Raw genomic sequence first — 16,779 nt, 5'->3', positions numbered from 1 at the left:
TGTGTACAGCAGCTCTACCCTGTGGGAGTGAGTTGGGCCAGAGCACAGTTCCTGTGGAGCAGTGGGGACAGCCACAGGCTGTGTGTTGTCCTGTCCCATGCAGTCGTGTCCAGGCTGCCAAGACCCGGTCCCAAGAGCTGCTGCCACCAGTCTGTCCCACAGGGACAGGACAGATCAAACTCATGTTCTTCTGTTTGTAAGTGGCTCTTCAGTTTAGTCTCGTCCTATTTCCTCTGATCTCATTTATAACACGGTGCCTGTTTTTTTAAACACATCTTTTCCACACTCGAGGTCCCGCGCTGGGCCTGGGGCAGTGGGGCATCATCCTGGCTCTGTGAGGACTAATCTGCTCCCCGCCTGCAGACGAGCTGCCGCTACTATTCCAGTCCCAGGACAAAAGCACCTTCAGTGAACTCCCTTCAGTGAGCTCACTCTGGTGCCTGCTCATGCATGTCCATACAGCATGTGTGCATCTAAAACTGAACCTTCATCTGACACAGTCCTGCCGATAACAATTTAATATTTTTAATCATTTTCATAAAGCATTGTGTCTCTGCTCCTGCTGCAGGGACTGAACCAACACCAAACGCCTCCTAGTTTGTCTCTCTGAAAACTTTATGAATTTGATGAGGACAGATAAATATTCCATCTGCTGTGTGTGTGAGCGTCTGACAGTCTCCCAGCAGCCTAAGCCAGTGTTATCCCTCCAGCCGTACCAATCAATAGAATATCTGGAGCTGGCGGCACACTTTGTTCCCCAGCTTGTGTCTGCAGCTGCCAACAGGGTGACCAGCTTTACACACTACACAGTACACACAGAGGCACTATGTGGTAAAACCAGCCCATGTTAAACTGAAGCGTCATTAGCAGTGCCGTGTTAAGTGTGAGTTCAGGCAAAGAACAGAGCAGCAGTGAGACGCAGACTTACCATCATGTCCCCAGCATTTCAACTGTGCAGGCTTTAAAACATGATAAGTGGAAAGTTATGTTGAAATGATCTACCCGTTTTTGATTTACATGTTAATATTAAAATCATGTCATGTTTAAAGCCAAAGAAACACAGTATTTAATAATCTCACATTAAGTTGATATTTCTTAATAGTCACTGTGCAGTTTGGTTGAACAGGTTTTATTTATCCTATTCTGAGTGCTTCATTTGAATCTATTTATTCACTTGTGTGTGCATCTGCCAGCTGTCCCGTAGTTTTTATCGCCATGTATCGCTCAGTCAGTGCGTACAGTATATTTTTAAACCACTTGGTTTCTGGTACTTTCTCCAGTCCATGGTCAAAAATCTGTTTGCATGTCTATATTAATGTGTGTTAGCGTGCGGTCATGTCCACGCAGCCTGCTCCATTATTTACAGGGATGTTATTATTATTGGCGAGATGTGCAGCATATGCCGCGCTGGCCCCTCTCCAGATCAGCTTGTCACTCACACACACACACACCAGAGTACAGTGCACACTCATTACTGTGTTACATGTTAATAAGATTATTATGTTAATACAGACCTCCGCTGCACCTGAAATACTTCCTCTCCTTGTTCCTTGGTCTTCCTGTTACAGAGTCGATGAAAGCCGAGGAAGGAAAGGAGCTATCAGAGGACGCAAAAGTTTAGATGACACAGGCACACAGGAGCTGGGAGCTGTATTCTGGGCCTGTTTAGAGGCTTTGATAAAGGAGCAAGCTGGTCCTTCAGCTCATGGCATAAGCACACACAGTCCCACTACAGGACAGCCCTGACCCACACAGGGCAGGTGCTCGCCTGTCTGTTCCTGCCAGCCGTGCTCTCAGGCAAAGTTGGCAGAGTCCACTGGGGAGAGATAGGTAGTCCTCTGAAGACCTGCCACTCCATGATGTTAGCCACTGCCTGCAACCTCTATGCCAAAAAGTTATTAATAAAAACATAAGTATGGAATTATAAGAACCTGTTTCATTTACACTGACAAATATAAAAACATTTCACCTGTGATTCTAATACTTTTGAATTTGACTGGATAGAGAGAACAACACACAGTTAATTGGCACCATATTTTTTTCTGTAATGCGTGGGATGTTATGATTTATTGTAAGTAAAATGTTGTCTGTGATTTGTAATTTTACTAAAATGTTAAAGGCCCATATTATGCTGTTTTCTGACCTATGTTATGATGTTGTTTCCTCATCTCTAACATACCTGGAGTTGTCTTTTGTTTTCATTCACACACACAGAAACCCTGCATATTTAGGCTTCAAACAGAAAACACTGTTCCACCTTCTAATGTCATGCGGTAATACAGGAAGTGCTTCACTGTGTTTTTAAGCTCCATACACCTTAACTAAAATCATTTGGATACTTTCAGTCTTGGAATTGCTAGTCTACTGAACTAAAGGTAAAAGGTAGCTCTTCAAAACAACCGCTTCATGACATCACAAGGTCAAACTGAGCATTTTGAGTTTTTAAGATGTAGACAGGCCAATAATTGAGGATTAATCAAAGATGTCTGAATCAAAGAAAACACAACTTGAGGTATGATTCTGAGGAGGTAGCAACATTATAACATGACTAAAAGCTCACATTAGTCATTTTGCATAATATAAAATATTTGGGTATAGTTAAATTCCTCCTGAGCCCTTCATTATCTGTGCTTATTTACAAAGCCATTCCTACACTGGCTCAGTCACAGCAGCTTTTCTTCCCAGTTTTATCTGCCACTTAAACAAAACACCTTGGAGCTCTAACCCAATAAAATTAGTGCTGAATAAAGGTGCGGTAAAAAGGAATGGCCTCATAAAATGCCTGTAGTAAAAGCAAAGTGTGTGCGTGTGTTTTAGGTTTTGGAGGATAACGACTATGGCCGTGCGGTAGACTGGTGGGGCCTGGGAGTGGTCACATACGAGATGATGTGTGGGCGCCTTCCCTTCTACAACCAGGACCACGAGAAACTGTTTGAGCTCATACTCATGGAGGACATCAAGTTCCCTCGAACGCTGTCTTCTGACGCCAAGTCTCTGTTGTCTGGCCTGCTCATCAAAGACCCCAACAAGAGGTCAGGGTAGCTACGAGGGGAACTCTTGTCTGGGTTTGTTACTCTAATGTAAAGTAACATTGTCATTGTCATTCATCAGGCTTGGAGGAGGACCTGATGATGCAAAAGAAATAATGAGACACAGTTTCTTCACTGGAATCGACTGGCAGGATGTCTATGATAAAAAGGTATTAGAGCACAGCAACAGAGCATTTATAGTCAGACTAACCTCTGACACTATCATTGTGACAAGATTTTTTTTTTTTTTTTGTCAGTTTGATAATTTCAATCATTTAATTTATCACAGGTCACACCAAATGACACTTCTTACATGCTCCTCTGCAATCACTTGGCCCATTTGACGGACTATACCTGGAAAATAGTATAATATTTACATCAAAATATTAATATACTGAAGTAGCAGCTATGGCTAGGACTTGAGCAGGGCCTTCACATTCAAGGTCATTTAGTGTAAAAATATGATTTTGTGAAAAAAGGTCTAAACAAGTAAGACTCACCCGCTGAGGCCTCCATAAGCAGCCATGCCTGCTCCTCTTTAAATCCAGGAGAGTTTGAGACTCTGTTCCTCTCTCCGCACAGACTGTGCTTGTGTCACATGTAAACAGGAAATGTATGCAGGGCATTCTGGAGGTGTAACAGAAGCTTTATAACCCCAGGCCTGTTGTGTCACACCTCTGATCACTGCACAGGTGTCTTCACTGCATCTCCACCTTCCCACAGCCTTTGTTTCCTCTGTACATCTGGAGTTGATCACAGTTTGAACTTTTTAATCTGAACTTTTGCAAATACCAGAAAGTTGCTTTTTAAAAGATTTTCTCATTGGAAGCAATAACATGTTTTATTTGAGATTAGTGTCTACATTGCACTACAGCTCATCACATTTCTTTGCTTTTTTATTTTCTGGCAGCTGGTCCCTCCCTTTAAGCCTCAGGTGACGTCAGAGACAGACACCAGATACTTTGACGAGGAGTTCACGGCACAGACCATTACCATAACTCCACCAGAGAAATGTGAGTCACATGGCACACTCCTCTACAGCGCTCAGTCAGTACAGAGGAACTTCACTGTTTAGATTCAGCAGGTCCCCCAATTACTTCTACACACTTTTAACAGTTGAATTAATTGCATGTAGACCCTCCTCTTGTTTCTTCACTAAATGAAGTGGGATGAACGAACGCATTTAGATGTGTTGTTGTGTTTATTCTAGTGTCGGAGTAATAGCCCTTGGGCCTCATGTGGCTCTTCACAAGTGTTTGAAAAAATCCAGATACGGGTTTTATCAAATGTTTGCCACTGAATTATGCATGAGGAGAACCCAATGTGTTTCTGCACTTTTAACAGAGAGGTTCTGCTTGTTTTGTAGGTCGCACATCAGCTAGTTAGTGGAAAATTGGCACATAAAAGACAGAGTCGCTAATTGAGTCATTTATGTGTAAATCAACAGCAGAATAACATGCCATGGAGCAAACACTTAGTATTTTGTATGTGTTTTAGTCAATCAAGGACATTTGGTTATTGACTAATACTGTGATATGATTTCAGTTGATGAGGACGGTATGGATTGTCTGGACAATGAGAGACGGCCGCACTTCCCGCAGTTCTCCTACTCGGCCAGCGGGCGGGAGTAGAGCGGGCGGCACGGTGTCATCACATAGGGTCATTGTGGGACTCTTGCCTGTCTGGATGGATTTGATCTTTTATCTTTCTCATCATTACTTCCTCCTCTCATTTTCACCCCTCATCTGTATTTTTCACATTTTCGTGAAGAGATACTTAATAACATCAAAAACTCTCCTCCAACTCATCTGGTTATCATTTATCGCAGTAGAGGGAGCATCAGTGCTAACCTGTTGTGATTCGATTGGCTCCTGCAGTTAACCAAACACACAAGTTCAATGTTGTTTCTTCTTTTTACAGTAGAACTAGACTATATTCAACCCAAACTGCCATAACTGGTTGTATCTCAGGCTTTTTTGCAAGTAGACTGATTCAATCCTTGCAAAGAATAATTTAGGATTGAACGAGGAAGCAGCTGAAATAGTGAAAATCACACCACCTCATACTGTAGACACAAGCAGGATTCGACTCAGGTTTTGCTCTGTGCAATCCATTCTTATTGTTGCTGCTACTACAACTACTACAACTACTACAGGTACTACAACTCCTCCTACTTGTACTCCAACTGCAACTAGTGAAACCCGGTGCTACGCTACACAGGCTTAATGCTGCAGATCATAACACAACAGCTAAGCTAACATCGTATGGATCTATGTTACTACTATTTGTACAGCTTTGTGAGTCTAAAGGAGCACACCTCAACTCACAGCATGGCTAAAACTGATGCCCCTCTAAGTCATTACCCACAATGCAATGCAGTTTCTAAGAGGTGAAAATAAGAGGAAAAGGGTTTGCTTGATTGTTCTCCCATTTTTTTTGTTCAAAAGTCCCACCCCTCTCCCCAAAAAAGGGAAAAACGGTACTTTGTGTCCATGTTGGAAAAGCTTTACTGTGACATATTGTTATCATGGCTCCAAGAATGAAATTAATCTTTCTAATGTGATCGCTTATAACTAATGTACTCTATTAAGTGAGGGGTTTATATCAAAGGGTTTTTTGAGAATTTGTTGAGGTATGCATCAACAATTTATGGGTTTACATCGATCACAGCAATTGCTACTATATATATGTTTTATTTATTGTTCATCGGTTTTATATTTAACTTTTTCTATTGTATTATGATTCTATAAAAGAGAACTTTGTTATTTCTTAGGGCTGAGTGAAAAAGGCACCTCAAGAAACAAAATGGCTGAAGAATGTAGGAGGGAAAGCGGATTGCCTTCCTGCTCCATGTGTTTGTTTTTTTGTGTTTTGTGACCAAAATGTGACAATGAGAGGGAGACAGGACGCATTCAAGACAATGTATATGTATATATATCTTTATTTATAGTCATACTTATGTTGGATTGTGTGGTTATAGGCCTGTCACGATAACCATATATTGTTGAAGAAAACTATAAAAGACAATACTGACACAAATTTATGCCACTGATACAATCATCCTAAAGCAGGATTATCCCCAAAAACTATTCTAAATGTAAAAAACCACAAACTCCAATAAATAAATAGTAGAATTAAATACTTTTAGTAGTTTGTGTCTATATTGAGTTATAGAAGTTACTTATTCAACCCTCTACGGCTCAAATCTTACAAAAAATACCCTCACAAGTCGATCTAGTAATTATCGTGACAGACCTAGTTGGTTAGCATTATATGCGCAGGTGGAAGTCGATGAGAAGAGTTTTGAAGTTTGAAACCCGCAGCGAGATGAATGTAATTAATTGCAAGTGCTATTGTTTTGAGTTAAAGGTTGAAGCATGTTTCTGAAAAGTCTACCCACTAAACCCCCCGAATCCTGTTTTTGAGGCGCCCTGTCCCCTCTCTGGTCTGGACCTTGTTGTGCTTGTCATGTCTTCCAGTCTTAATAACATTTTCAAAAGTCCCCCCAAAAGTCCTGTCTTCATAAACCGAGTAAGCCTTATGGTTTAGCTCAGAGAAAGCCGAAGAACTTCTAACTTCTAGCACTTCAATTATGGAAAACATATGCCAGTTATTATTCTTTTCAATTAGCACCTAGACAAAGCATGTGTTTGTATTGGTGTTCCTCTGAGAGAGCTGTCATATACGTTTGAGGACAAGGGGTAGAAAACTGCATTCCAATGTATTTATTTGAATGTTTTATTATTATTGAGAATAACTTGAATTTTTTTCTAATTTATTTATTTTTTATGTTTTAGTATGAAGGGGCTGTAGTTTTTTTCTACTGTCTTTCTGAAAAATGAATGCCTCCCTTTGTTTCATTTTGTTACAAATATTTTAAGAATTCTCGCTGCTCTTACTCGATAGGCTTTACTCTTGGACATCCACTGAAATGCTCTTCGCTTGCAGAGATGCTTAAAGGCAGGATGGCTGTAGTCCTCTGTCCACACTACCAGGCCCCAGTCACAAGTCTCATGAAAAATACTTGTGTGAGATTGATCAATTGAGCCTGTCTGGCACAAGCCACAGTTCAAAATGACTACAAATCGCACCCAGCTGGCAGCGGCGGCGGGCGAGCGCTGCCGAGTATTTGGAAGGATTTCAGCTTTGATTTGACCCAGGTCTGTGCGCGGCGGAGGAGTTCTAGCTCTACGTGCAACTTAACGCCAAAATCATTAGAAACCAGAGTTCATCAAAACGCTGCTTTGTAGCTTTGGCCACGGCACTTTCTCATTCCACTATTTTTCAGAAGAATCTGATTCAGCTCCACTTTAAAGAAACATTTAGGCTTTTTATGTTTTTAAGAAAAGCAAGGATTTTAAAGCACATGTTTCCTCTGTATATCACTGTTAGCTTTGAAGCAATGAGCTGTTGAAACCTGAAGGACAGTGTCCCTTATGCCAGAGATGTCCGATTCAGGGCTCACAGTCACCAGTTACTTGGTCAGTCCGAATGTTTGTAGAAGCAGATCCACTGATGTCTTTTGCTTTTTAAAGTTCTCTCTTTATCCAACTCTTCCTGTTAAGTCAGAAGTAGCTCACAGAGTTCAAAGAAACAGTCAAAGTTCAGCAATCAGGATACTTCACTCCATTCTCACAGGTGGAGGAGGTGGATCTTAGTAACTTTGCTCATCAGTGTGGCTTTTCCACTGGGAATGTGACTTTGGGCACACTGGAGCGGCCAGTTACAGCTTTACACGTTCCCTTGGACTTTTGTGGAACCTTTGAGTTTCACTCTTTAAGCTGCTGCTGTTTGTACTCTACATCTATCACAACAAATGCCACTTCAGTAGTATTTCCTCTTTACGCTGCTCTGTAAATATAAGTCATTGCTGTTAGTAACCCAACAGCCCTGCGTTCACTGAAAACAAGTGAACTGCTCAAACATTTGGACCGGTCTCTAGTACTCACCCTCATATCTGCAAACCCACTCCCCCTCCCCCCCTCCCTCTGTTCCATCTCTGGTACCTGTCTAATAACGTTCATTACAAGAAGCATGAGACACATTTATTAATAACACATTCAAAAAGGCTCATAATACAAACTATATCAGATTTCTATGTCCAAATCTACTGTAGCTTTACAGTTGTTTGAGTGGTCAAGTTTCCCAAAAAAAGCATTGTCAAGTCAACTTCATGAGGTGTTGTTGACTCTGGGACAGAGCTGGGAACAAAGATTTTTCACACAAAAGCAGATCCAACAGCTCTGTCCTCGTGCTGTCAGGACACAGTGCTGCCTCCACGTGAAAACAACTACTTACCATCAACATGAAGCTGTTTTTTACACTGTACATCCTTAGTATTTTTACACATGAAATGTATATGATAGGGATGCACATTATTTTCCTTCTTACAGACAGCTTCAATAAAGCACTATGTCAATCTGCTCTCCTTTGTGTGTCTTCTTGTCTGAATGAATGAATGTCTATAAGTGAAAGGAGTAATAGATCTACAAGGCAAATAATTAAGTCTCACTCAGAAAAAGAAAATCATAATTTAACTATAAAAGCTTACATTTTCACCCCACAAGTGTAAAAAATCTATTTCATATTGTGTCCAATTGTGTCCAACTCTTTTAATGGTCCAACTTCTGGGAGATCAGTTTTAGAACTGGTCAGCTGCACACGTACCTCCAGGTCATGTGGTCAGTACGTCCACTTGTCTCACATTAGGAAGCTGTAAAAACAGACATGGACTATTACACATTTTGTAGAAGATGAGTCACAAGATGAGTCACTCTTACAGCTGGGAAAACACCTGATATAGTAACCTACACCAGTGTTTCCCAAACAGGGGTGCAAGGATCCCTGGTGATACAGTGGGGGACTGGGGATGGTTTGAGATTAAAAAAAAATTTAAAATAAAAAAAAAATAATAAATTGAATAGTATTTGAAAACATCTTTGGAGTATATTTTTACAATAATGTTTAAGAGAAATTTGAGCACAAGAAAATGTATTACTATAGTAGACAGATGTATTTGTCTAACAGCCGAGATAGGGGGTAATCAGAGTGTGTGACAAAGCTTAAAGGGTACTTGAGATTTAAAAAAAAAAAAAAAAAAAAAAAAGGTTGAGAACCACTGACCTTCACAATAAGAAAAAGACTAAACAATGTGACTGGTAATAGTATTTAATGCTTCAGTACAGTGCAGTCATTCTCCACAGTCTTAAAAGTTTGGGTGGTTGTACCTCGATGCGTAGGTTGTGCATCTCCTCTGTGAGTGCGTTCCTCTCGTGCATCAGCTGGTTCTGTTTGGCCAGCAGCTCACACACCTGCTGAGCGCTGCTCTGACAGTGACGGTCCAACTGCTGCAGCCTACAACACACACACACACACACAATATTGACTGAGACGGCTCCTCCTGCCTCATACACAGCCAAATGGTGTAAATATTGGAAGAGAGAACAAAGACTTTTTTAATGTCACTGGACTTGTGCTTGTCAAATAAGGAGTTTACACAAAGGGTGAGCACAGGCGAGGAAAAGTGAAACTAGATACAATTTGGTCTGGAAGTGTCATTACAAAAACATAACTCATGAAATACAATATAATAAGGGTTTATAATAAACTTTCATGCTGTTACCATGGTAACCAATTTCCTTTTTGAGGATTATGCTGAGTCATAAAAAAATAGAAAAATAAGATGCAGAAACCTAAAGTACTCAGACAGTGGTTTAAAATGGGATCATAGATGCTCCTACCATGAGCCACAAAGCCACGAAACCCACAAAGATTTGAGCTCAATACACAAGTCGTTTTATATATGGTCTTTGACAGGACAATACGACGCAATGAATGAAATAACTAAAGCCACCTGCTTCCTCTGAGAGTTCATGCTGTGATTGGTTAAATCCACGTGTCATTTACTCTGAGCATGACAGAGGCTGACCTGTAGTCTCTGTTAGAGCATAAAGCTGCATTAAACAGAGCAGCTCTGAATCACATAATGGCAATACTAGTACATCTACACCCAGCCCTACTCAGAGATACAAATTAATTAATTTTTTTTAATTTAGAATGATAATTGGTCAAAGGCAGTCTTAAGGAAGACTAAAGCTCAAACTTACAACTCACAAAAAAAGAGATAGAATGGTGCTGTCCCTTTGAAATTGCAGGTAAAATATAGTGAGAAAGTTTGTTCTGTGCAGTTGTTGATTACTGGGACGTCCCAATTAGCGTGTCCTCGGTGACACCAGCGAGCACAGACAAAGGGCCCTTTCAGGGTGCTGTGCGTGCTTGATGGAGGTGGCTCTTCCAGCTGGGATGGGTGTGTGGAGGGGCACAGCTCAAATATTTCCCACCAGCCTCTGCCATTATTTCATTCAGTCTTTCACAGTGCAGCGGTGAACTGGTTCACACAGCATTGCGCTCAGCTCACAGGAATGCACATTTGCATACTGAGCCATATGGAGTCAGATGTCTTTCAGTTTCTCTGAGTTGCCAATAATGTCTTTAACGCTGTTAAAAACTGTATGGAATCTATACTGTGTAGAGCTCATTCAGTTCTTAAAAAGGAGGAAGATTTTTATAAATTATTTACAAATTGTCAAGTACTGACTTTTTTGTATCATTGATAAAAAGTAAAACACATACTATTACATACTACATATTTAATGCACAACATTTTTAGCAGTGAAGAAAATTTTATAATTACCTGGTTATATTATGAAGAGCTACATTTTTAATGAAGTATCTATCGTTTTAAAAGAAAAAAAAGAGTAAGAAAACAACATATTTTTTAAACCTTCACAGTAAATAATCTGAACTCATTTACTGAAAAATCTAATTTAATTTTAATTCAATCTAAACAGGTGAGTAAGTAAGAAGCAGCAAAATAAATCTATAAAAATTAGAACAACAACTGTTGGCCTTGATTTTATTCGAGTCTTAAGCAGCCGTGAATGCATGCCCTCACACAACAGATGCTTCATATGGAAAATGTGGAATGTGTGGATTTAGGCTGCAGACAATATGTAGGCCAGTGTTTTTTTTTTGTTTTGTTTGTAGTAATTTATTAGCCTACTTCTCTTGAGCGAATTAAAACATACAATATGGAATCCATTTGTATAGTTGTAATGATGTCATGTTGTCACAGAAATATTTCATTAACCATCCTAATCAAGTTGAAAGGTGACAGTAATTGGTGAGGACGCGGTGGTGTGTCTTGAAGACCATTAAAAAAGGGTGGGCTGTGAGGCTGGGGGGCAGTGGGCGGGGCATGTAGCCAGGGGGTGTGGACAGCTGCCCTCCTCCTGCTGGTCATGTTGGCAGAGCCGCGCGCCTGTGACAGAAGGCCCAACGCAACATCCCGCTCTCCTCCGCAATCTGCTCTCTGCCCCACTTCAAGGTGCCGTGCACAATACACTGCTATTCTATTCATATTTGCTCATATATATTCTATAACACTAGGCAAATCTACACAAAACTATATTAAGGCTTTGGTGCAATATTTATTTTGATACTGCAAGAAGGTGTACGCAGTGTGGGTGAAAGCAATCCAAAAAAGTAATTGTGTTTTTATGTTATGCGTTTATATATTGTATTGTGCTGTAACAGAGCAAAGGATCGTGGTTTATGTAGTTGTAATATGCTGTAACATTGTCAAAGATCACAAAAGATAATTTTACAATAGATAATACACTTCTATTCTATTCATACTCACTCATATATATTCTATAACACTAGTCAAATCTGTACAAAACTATTAAGCGTTTGGTGTGATATTTATTTTGACACTGCTGAAAGGTAGTGGGTGAAAGCGATCCAAAAAAAAGTAATTATTTTTTTATGTTACGTTGCATTGTACCATTACAGAGCAAAGCATCATGATTTATGTAGTTGTAGTACACTGTATCATCATTAATGTTCACAAAAGATTATTTTACATTTTCATTACTGTGCCATTTTTAATGCAACTTTCAGGTCAGCCCTTTCTGACACTGGGCTGTTTGATTATGGCAAAATAATCTAGCAATAAAATAACATAAATTGGGTAATAATTTAAATCACAATTATATCAAATGTTTAGTTCTATACTGTCAAAGGTAATGTGCAGAGAAGATATACAACTATTTTAAAATATTACGCAAGGCTATATTTTGTGACAGTAATGTTTAGTTGAAGATTAAAGTGTTAGAAGTGTTACAGTAGAGGATGTATGGTGTTTTGCAGAGTATACCAAATACACACACCATTCTGAACATATGTAATTATATTTTTGATTAGAACATTGTGTAGTTAAATAGAGATATTTATTTTATTTATCATAAATTTCATAAATCATAAATTTGATATATTGCACAGCCTTAGTGACACTGATTTGACCTCTCAATGTGCACAGTTGCCTACGTCAGCCACAGCTCTGGACTCTGGACAGTGTGGAGCCCAAACAGCACCTAAAGGTCACACACAAACCCTGTTGTTTTGCTTCTTCATGTTTGTTTGAAGTGACTGTTTCTGTTAAAGAGCATGGGAAGGCCTGTGTCAGAATTGAAAAATATCAAATCTTAAACAAAAAAAAAAAGAAATGCTACTGAAAATTTATATTATAAGTAACCATCTCCGTTTGCTTACTGTAATGTATCAATACCAAAATACTGTACAAAAAAGGTAGATCAAAATGTTAATATTGTCACACCATTCAGAAGTAAAATGGACACTTCAGAAATCCAAAATTCATAATTTTAGAATTGTCCTTGTTGTTAACCATGTATCCAACTGCCTTAATCTCATTTGAAGTGACTCAAATGAACCCTACAGCACAGCACTAATTTGATTCAATTTAAGCAGCAAAAAGTAAGACCACATTGACTATTAAGCAGGTTAATACTCAGGAGCTGAAAAAGCTTTTGTTGGTGCGTACAGGGTTCAAAGGTCATGGCTCTGGATGTGACCTGTGCTGTAAGGTTTATGTAACAGAGCAGGTAAAGCCCTGAGCAGACCTGAGGCTCAGTGTCTGTCTGACCTGGGACAGAATGCCTATGGCCTTCTTACACAATGTACACCTGTAATCCACCTCTGTTCTCACCTCACTGCTCTCCACGGCCGCCAAAGCTGAGTGTCTGTGTGATTAAAGCAGCGCTCCTTCCAGCAGCTAAAGCAGCAAATCCAATAACTGGCCTCCATCGACTGGCACACTCATTAATTAGGGCTTAATACGGCTTAATGCTCGGGCACTGGCCTACACCAGCACACACACACACACACACACATACACAGAGGAGAGGGCCTGGCGTGCCTCTGCCCACCGCCGGGGGGAGAGGGGTTGGACTGGGAATGGTCTAACGGGACACAGATAAATCAGGTTTAGTTAAAGAGACAACATGGATGAGAAGTTTAAGTAACATACCCATAAAAATTGTAAAGTTAACACAACTTTTTAAATAGATCTTTTCAAATTTGAGTTTTTTTCTTTTGTTTTTTTTTTTTTACACATATTTCACTCAGCTGTACTACAAAACCTTAAACCTATATTCCTTAAATAAATATAAGACCTTTATAATAGGATACAAATATATTATATTAAATGAATATTATATTAAATTATACTTTTTATACGGATGAACTCTCTCAACCTTTACATGTAATGGTTCACGCTGTAGTCTAATTTTAGTTAGACTGCAGGAATAATCCTAGTTCTTCAAACGACCTGCTCTATATATTGTGTGATCACGCTCAATAATTTGCTGCTGATGCATCATGGGACATCTGTAAGTTCCTGTGCTCCTAACCATGACCTGGAGAAAGGACACCACCTGCTGGCCCCTACCCTCCACTGACTCACAACCACCTCAGAAACATTTAGAATCAGACGTTTTTTTACTCCTTTTGCTATCGACAAAATAAAAGCAAGTTTAGCTGCGAGGCACTTTTTGCAGTAATTTCCCCAGACGTGTTCACAATCAAACTTGGGCTTTACAATCTGCACCAGTATCGACTGCAGCTACTAAAGAGATTAATTACAAGTCGCACAGACGCTGGTAGCATCTCTCGGTGGCATACAGCAGTGCAGCCCACCAGCTAGTGTGGAAACTCTGTGGTCGTGTTTGCATATTTATTTACAGGTGGAAAGCATATGTCCTCAAGGCACGGTCCAAAGGGAAAGTGCTATCGTCATGTTTTGAGAGAAATAGAAAAAAAAAAAAACTGTAATCTGGAAGCGGCGTTTGGGTCTGTCATTCAGCGAGCCCCATCTGACTTGGTGTACGTGTGGGTTTGTGCTACAGCAGCGAGAGGAGCCACTGTTAAAAATATATATTAAGATAGCATGTGTTAGCGAGATGACTTCGAAATATGCTTCAAAGCAAATGTTTCACTGTATGTCTTCAGGCTTAATGAATTATATTGATTAATGCAAGGTCTTACAATATTTTTTACTTAGGCCTAGTTCTATTTAATTTACAAAAACTAAATTTCCCAGAGCTGAATTAAGAATGTGTGTCTTTAGGAAAAGTGTCAATAGTTATTTATGTTGTCATGATCTGAAAGCATAAAAACAAGTATATGCGTTTTACATTAATAAAGCTGATTATCTTTGGTAAATGATCAGAGTGATTCAAGTTGTCAATTTACTCAAATTTCAAATGAGAAGTTTACTGGTATCGTAAGTCATTTTCTAGGCTATTCAAATTTTGTGCAGCCTTGATAGTAAATAAGTGTTATGTTCAATATTGTAATATGCAAAAAGGAGAAAACTGATGAGAAGAAAGTGACAGTTATAAAAACTAGGAGTAAATCAATGAAAAAATAGTGGCACAAATTACATTTTATATACATTTCTGTAAGGTTAAATGCAATTAAGCACATTGGAGGGCTATTCATTTCTCGATCTAATTAGTTCAATTCAATTATCCGCTCCTTATTCACACGTGTGGCCCTTCATCACTGCTTCCTGCGCCTTTGCCCAAACCCAGCGGCCTGTCCTGACGCTCTAAACCTGTTTGTGGAAGAGGGACGAGGTGGGCGAGGGGGCGAGGGGGGCGAGGGGTGCAGGCACACGGCCCCGGCCCGCCTGGTTACAACAACACGGCCGGAGGCATCCTGACTACAGCTGCCGCACATGCACACACACACTCACTTGCACACACACGCATACACACACATACACATGCACACAATCACTAAAGCAGATTTTTGCCCAATCCTAGGCCCGCTGTGCCACCCTGGCCGCCCTGAGCTCCAGAGAATCTTGGCTGGCACAGCGCGGCACTGAAGAGCGTGTGTTTGTGTGTGTGCCCCACGGCGATGCCCCCTCTGCCGCACCGCCAACCTGTCATGCCAGTTGTTGCTCTTGCTAACACACATCGTTTGACATGGGAACACTGTTGATTTTGATCAGGGTGCTTCACATGCCTCCCTTCAATGTTTGATTTACTGTGAGATCAGTACAAGCAGAAGAGGTGAGGTTTTAAGAAGAGTTAAGGCCTTTTTACGCTTTTGGGTGGTTATTTAAACTAATGTTAAAAAAATGAGAACAAAGATGGGTGACATCAGACTACTATTTAATGTTTATTGTATAAATATTAAATAAATAATAAATGTATTCCTCAAATAAAGTTCTCTGAATAACTGCATTATATGGCTGTTAACATTAAAATAATTTACTGTAATAAAGTCTGAATTCTTTCCTTGTAAATGAAAAAGTGACTATGGCAAAAACTTGTTGCCGTGTCATAAATAAATAAATAAATAGATAAATAATAATTTCTTGCCCTTAAAAATTGTTAGAACATGATTTTTAGCAGAGATAAAGGAGGAGGAAAGTCCTTTCTCTTTGCGTAGGTAGGCAGCTAGGTTAGACAGAATGACACTTGTATATTTAAATACAGATGGGTTAAGAGTGACGCCTGCAGCAGCTGTAAATGTGAGCAGAAGTTGTTGCTTTTATTATGAGGCCACATTCACACAGGTTTGAGAGAAGCCGATGGCACGTTATCATTTAGGCAGAGTCAAAGTGCTGCCGTGAGGCAGGCTCTGTTTGAGCACTGCTTTCATGGCATAAAGAGTTGACTCCTTGTGTAGTTACTTCTGAAGCAGGGGCAGGTGTTTGTGCTTTTCTACTTGTACTTTTATGAAGTTGTGTTAGCGAGTGTCGCTGACTGGGGCTGGAGATGTGAAGCTTTGCACAGTTAACGCTCCAGCTTGTGAGCCGCTGGCTACAGCGACATCTGAGCTGAAATGTGTGCGTCTGAGCGCGTTTGTGTGTGAGTGATAGAGCTGTAAAGCCACCGCTTGACAATGCTTTTTCAGCAGGCCGCCCTGCACTTGCTCCCGGCTACAGAAGCCAGCTGGGCAGTACTGACACAGACCACAAGAACAGACAAGGAGAGGAGGACTTTAGCGCCACCCAGAGGGAGCCAGTTTAGATTACAGAGGAACAGAAGATGTGAGGGCCCAAGAAATAGTATTATTTGGCTCTATACATGATCAAATACTTAGATTTATGATGTGTTTGTAATAATATGTCACGTATTAAAAGAAAAAAGGGACAGTGATTCAAAATAGAAAGCAAAACCTGGATCTTAAATATGTAAATGAGCTGAGTGGCTTAATCTCTAGTAGTTGGTCTCTTTGTGAGGTCCATTATAGTAGAGGATAAAGACAGTATGTCTGGTGCACTGGCCTGTGCCTGTGTTCATTTGATCCTTCAGTCTCTCATCAGCCCCATGTCTCAGTGTGTGCACACAGATGAGACTAATAAAAGCACTCCTTG

The 16,779-nt window shown here is 40.1% G+C and overlaps 2 protein-coding genes across 3 annotated transcripts in view; one reads left to right on the top strand and one right to left on the bottom strand.

The window, feature by feature from the left end:
- Positions 1-8,453, top strand: part of akt3a (v-akt murine thymoma viral oncogene homolog 3a) — a 54,909-nt gene extending 46,456 nt beyond the window's left edge. For both annotated transcript variants that reach the window (XM_020921024.2, XM_055162668.1), the window contains exons 11-14: positions 2,818-3,032; positions 3,112-3,199; positions 3,940-4,042; positions 4,575-8,453. In XM_020921024.2, the coding sequence (XP_020776683.1) occupies positions 2,818-3,032; positions 3,112-3,199; positions 3,940-4,042; positions 4,575-4,660 (492 nt within the window). In that variant the 3' untranslated portion in view covers positions 4,661-8,453. The remainder of the gene's footprint in view (positions 1-2,817; positions 3,033-3,111; positions 3,200-3,939; positions 4,043-4,574) is intronic.
- Positions 8,060-16,779, bottom strand: part of sdccag8 (SHH signaling and ciliogenesis regulator sdccag8) — a 33,298-nt gene continuing 24,578 nt past the window's right edge. Inside the window, exons 17-18 of the mRNA XM_020921023.2 lie at positions 9,257-9,383; positions 8,060-8,742 (exon numbers count right to left, since the gene is read on the bottom strand). Of these exons, the coding sequence (XP_020776682.1) occupies positions 8,704-8,742; positions 9,257-9,383 (166 nt within the window). The 3' untranslated portion in view covers positions 8,060-8,703. The remainder of the gene's footprint in view (positions 8,743-9,256; positions 9,384-16,779) is intronic.

The sequence above is a fragment of the Boleophthalmus pectinirostris genome, unplaced genomic scaffold (assembly GCF_026225935.1).
Source record: "Boleophthalmus pectinirostris isolate CB_2022bp ecotype Guang Dong unplaced genomic scaffold, ASM2622593v1 HiC_scaffold_5, whole genome shotgun sequence".
In the NCBI taxonomy this organism is placed as follows: domain Eukaryota; kingdom Metazoa; phylum Chordata; class Actinopteri; order Gobiiformes; family Gobiidae; genus Boleophthalmus; species Boleophthalmus pectinirostris.
This window is presented reverse-complemented; position numbering and strand designations above follow the sequence as displayed.